Source organism: Montipora foliosa, chromosome 13 (genome assembly GCF_036669935.1).
Source record: "Montipora foliosa isolate CH-2021 chromosome 13, ASM3666993v2, whole genome shotgun sequence".
NCBI lineage: Eukaryota > Metazoa > Cnidaria > Anthozoa > Scleractinia > Acroporidae > Montipora > Montipora foliosa.
In genome coordinates, this window is record NC_090881.1 from 31,193,155 (window position 1) to 31,198,019 (window position 4,865).

The 4,865-nt window shown below is 36.4% G+C and overlaps 1 protein-coding gene across 1 annotated transcript in view; it reads left to right on the forward strand.

Moving 5' to 3' along the window:
* LOC137983886 (SH2/SH3 adapter protein NCK1-like) overlaps positions 1 to 4,580 on the forward strand; it is a 6,553-nt gene extending 1,973 nt beyond the window's left edge. The window contains exons 2-3 of the mRNA XM_068831043.1: positions 867 to 1,757; positions 2,186 to 4,580. Coding sequence (XP_068687144.1) covers positions 867 to 1,757; positions 2,186 to 2,392 — 1,098 coding nt within the window. The 3' untranslated portion in view covers positions 2,393 to 4,580. The remainder of the gene's footprint in view (positions 1 to 866; positions 1,758 to 2,185) is intronic.
* The last annotated feature ends 285 nt before the right edge of the window (positions 4,581 to 4,865 follow it).

A 4,865-nucleotide genomic window follows, 5' to 3' on the forward strand; every position in this document is an offset into this window, starting at 1 on the left:
TCATTTGAGAAATTATAAGTCAAGGACCAATTAAACCTTGAACATTTTCGCATCGTTCACAAGTTATTTTCAAAGATTGACTCCTGCTTCCTGTGTGATGTTGTGCTTATCCTCTAAAGCCCTTTATCCTTGAACAACGAAACAGGTTAGTTTGAAGTTTACATGTTCGATTTTCTGAGAACTTTTTCGAAACTCAAGGACAAAATGCCCGCATATACAACAGATGCTGAACCACAAAACTATTAAGCGCTTGAGGCCCTGATTTTTCTGTGTATCCACATTTCCAGAAATTGAAGAATACAACATAAGTGTCCCATGAACATTTAACAACGAAATTAAGAAATTGCTTTTTTTGCCATCAAAAATAGGGGGTCGACTTATACACGGGTAAATACGGTACTTTTCCACTTTAGTCAACTACGGTTGTAATAATCCTTGCACTTTCAATACCATCTGCCTAAATGTAACACTAGCATCCTTTTGTAGTATTACAGTGCATCTAGTTTTTTTTTTAAATCACTATTTTGTAATCCTCATTTAAACTTAATTTTATAGCTCTGGGCCCACAGTAATTGACTTTATACTGTTGTGGTCACCCTGCCATTTTGTTTTGTTTTGTTTTTTGTTTTTTTTGTATGTAATTTATTGGGATGCCATAGCAAAGGTAATAAAATGAAATAAACTTGCTTTGATTCCTGCAGAGAAAAAATAACATTTTTTAACTCTGGGTGTGCCTGTCTGCAAGTGCTTACGAAAGCATTTTGAACAGGATAAAAAACAGATAAAAATTGACTCAAAATTTGACTTAGATGGTTTTATATTACATACATGTATATCTGCCATTTTTCTTTTTTTTTTTATTTAAGATGTCATGTATGAATGCTGTCGCCATCTATGACTATACTGCGACACAAAGTGAGGAACTTAGCATTAAGAAGGATGAGAAATTGACTATCATTGATGACAGCAAGACATGGTGGCAAGTAGAAAACTCACGTCGTGAAACTGGTTATGTACCTTCCAACTATGTGAAAAGAGCTAACAAGGGGTTTCTGGGAAAACTGAAACGTCCTAAAGAGAAAGATAACCCAGAAAATGGAAGTTTGACACAGCCGCCAGCAGGAGAGTACTTTGTCCCCAAGGAAGTATTAGGAGCAGTATTAGAAACAGTGATAGCAAAATATGCATTTCAGCCACAACACAACGATGAACTGGCATTAAAAAAGGGTGACAAGATAAAAGTTATTGAAAAGCAAGAGGATGGCTGGTGGAAAGGTCGTATTGGTAACACGGAAGGCTGGTTTCCATCAAATTACATACAACCTGAAGATAACTCTAAGTCTGGGAAACTCACTGCAAAAAAAGCAGTTCTACACAAGGTCAGGACACTGTACAATTTTGATCCTAAAAATCCAGAGGAGCTTAGCTTCAAAAAGGATGAAATTTTGGATGTGATAGAGAAACCTGATGACGATCCAGAGTGGTGGATTGCACGCAAACAGGATGGCTCTTGTGGCTTAGTACCTCGTAATTATATTGTTATTGTAGACAGTGATGGTGAAACCTCTGCAACTAGCTCTGACTCATCAAGTTCACAATTCATCCCTCCACGAAAAGTTATTTTGCCAGAGCATCGGGAGCTTCCATTTTCAGATGAGAAGTGGTTTTGGGGAAACATCTCAAGGGGTCATGCAGAGAAAATGTTGAACAAAGGTGCTACAGATGGAGACTTCTTAGTACGAGTCAGCGAAACTCAGGTTAGACTTCAATGACTTTAATATAACCAAGGCCTTGCCTGGACATTAAAAATGCAACACGTACATACAGTACCCACACACGCACCTGACTGAAATGTTAACAAAGTTACATGTAATTTTTTTCATTGTTTTTAAGACTTGAAATACGGCTCAGTGAAAACCCCACCACATTCTGTTAACCTGCGAGAGAGTTGGAAATTCTGAGGATTCTAACTTAACATACAACGTTAGTCAAGAATACATGTATTTCCCCCAGTCCAAGAAAAAATGTGTTGTCTTAATTGAAATACTTTGCTAAAAAATTGATGTGTCATTTCAAAGAGATGCGAGAAATGAGAAGCTCCATGTAAAAGTAGTTATTGATGATACCCTTGGCAAAGAGGTGGGGCTTGCTTAACATTTTCTATTTTCTCCATTTTTTTTTTCAGGAGGGTGGTTACTCAGTATCCATGAAAGCTCCTGACAGAATCAAGCATTTTCGAGTGAAGCTCGAAAATGGAACTTTTAACATAGGTCCACGTAACTTTAACTCACTTCATGAACTAATTGAACATTACAAAAAAGCTCCCATATTTACTGATTCATCTGGCAACAAGCTGTTTCTTGTCAAGCCTTTTGACGAGGGCTTGATGTAGTACACAATGTTTAAATAATAATAATGTTATTTTGGTGTTTCAATTTGGACACCAAATGTAACTTTCTTGTACAGTGATACAAAGTAGAAAATGTTTAATTCCAAGATAGATGGGTGGGCGAGTGAGTGAAAATAGTTGCGCTCTAAAGTGAAAATAACATTCAGTCAAATGGTTTGGATTTTTAAGTTTTTGTAGGTACGGTATACATTTTGTAGTTCTATGAACCAAGGATAGGGTTGTGGTGAGCAAATGTCCCAACAATCAGCAACAAACTTTTTCACTGTTATGATGGCCATCTTGAATTTTGGTGTTCTGAAGGACAAACTGCGGAAAAGCAGACTCTTAAACACAGGTCAAATTACACAGGTCAAGACCAAGACATCCTGCTCCGATGATGAACAACTGAACCAAAAGTTTCCTTCGACCTGAAACATTTTTGTAGAGTGATTAGGGTTAGGAGACACTTTTGGTGTTGCTTATTTGTCTGTATCACATGTACACTGACATGTATACTGACCTGTGAGAAAGTGACCAGTGTTTTGGACCTGCGGATTATAGGATGCTCAGGCTTTGATTCAAAATTTTCCCATACCAACTTGATTTTCACTTTTTCTTTTCTTACAGTGTACATTAATAATTATCATGTGAAACAAAGGAAGCAAATATCAAACAGGTACTAAAAACCTGTAAACCAAAATCAAATTTTAACCCTGGGCATACAATGACAAAATTCTCCGAACAATAGAAATGATCCAAGATGGCTGCCGTGAAAAGGTCTTTTCGTTTTAATTTCTGTGCCTGTCTACTTAACAAATTAAAATAGATTCAATGTTGAGGTGTGTCTATTCAGTAATCCTTGGCTTGCACTGATGTCATTGGCGGCCATGTTGGTGTACTGCACGATAATGAAAAAGTCTTTTGGGAATTGGGCTCTATTATTATGCACAATGTGAGTAACATTTTGCTTTTGTTTGGTTCACCAACATGGCAGTTAAATTGTGTGATTGAAAACCAAGAATAGATCAGAGGTGATGTGAAAATGTGGTAAGAACAAAAAAGTGGCACTTGAGGCGATAGCCGGGTTTTACTAAATATCATGTTCATACCACTCTTTCATGTCTTCGCTGATTTATTACTGAACATATGTACAGCAACATGGTATCTATTTGTTTTAGATAAAAACGAATTAACAATTTTTGATCATGATGTCAGCTATGCGTCTGTCCTCTCATATATGGGTGAAAACCAATTGAAATGCTTGTATTATTGAGCTTGTGACATAAAATAGTAGTAAAGCAGAAACATGTGTGGACAGTTGCAAGAGAGCTGCCTGGGGAATATAAATTCATGCTTGAAGAAAACTGCATCGAAAAGGCCCTCCTCCCTGTGCGATAATACACAGATCTTTAGCCATTATGCAGTTTAAAGAGACAATAAGTAACATTGACTTTGTTCTCTGTCAAGTGAATTTTCAAATTGGAATGGATACACTGAAATCATTGTTAAATGAAGCTCCAAGTGTTCAAAAGGACAAAGATGCAATCTAATATTTTTCTAGTTAAATTATTACTGTGGTGAACTACACACTGGCTTCTTATTCTCAAATAGTCAGATGCCTAACATACAGTAGTGGTGATCCACATAGTTGGAATTTTCTTTCGTAAAAGAAATTTAAACATTCATGTCTTTGTAAGATCTTACTGTATAATGGGGGAGAAGTTCTGTTTGGTCTGACTTGTTTGTTGCTGATGTCAGTATGTTGATGTAGGGTTAGGTGCTTTAGGCAGAGGGTTATGTTGCTGATGTCAGTATGTTATGTATTTATTGTTGCTGTAAGCAGTTTTATCGACAGAATTTTTTTCAATTTGAATGATACATCTATGCTTCCACTTTCCGTTAATCTTGTTTTGTTTTTAATTTTCATTAATGCTACTTACAATTTAGTAACTTCTAATCAAATCATCTCTGATATAAATAGTCGTTTTCTTTTTTATGTCTGATGGAACACAATTTAATTGGACGTTATTCTGGATGTTTGACGTGAGGGTTGTTTTACGAATGTGCTTAGTCCGTTTGTACAAGTTCAATTAAGTAAAAATGTGTCATTACCTACGGTCACTTTCTATGGATAGTACAGCGATAGTCGATAACCGCAAATAGTTAAGCAATTAAACAGAAACTTTGCCTAGGTGTGTGTGTGTGTGTTTTTTTCAGTGTTGGATTTTAGATTTAGGGCTTTACACCCAACTTTTGAATATGATTTTTTTTTGTAGTCTGGTTAATCGTCCACATCCCAAAAGACTCCAGTGTGTCCCACCTTACAACGAATTTCATCGGCGTTTCAACACTTCGAACGTGATAATTATCGGGCACATCACCTATTGTTTTTCGAACAGGGAATCTGCAATTCAACTTTGAGGTCTTGCTTCCTCCCGTGCCTTCTTTATTCGATTTTCCAAACAATTTTCTTGGT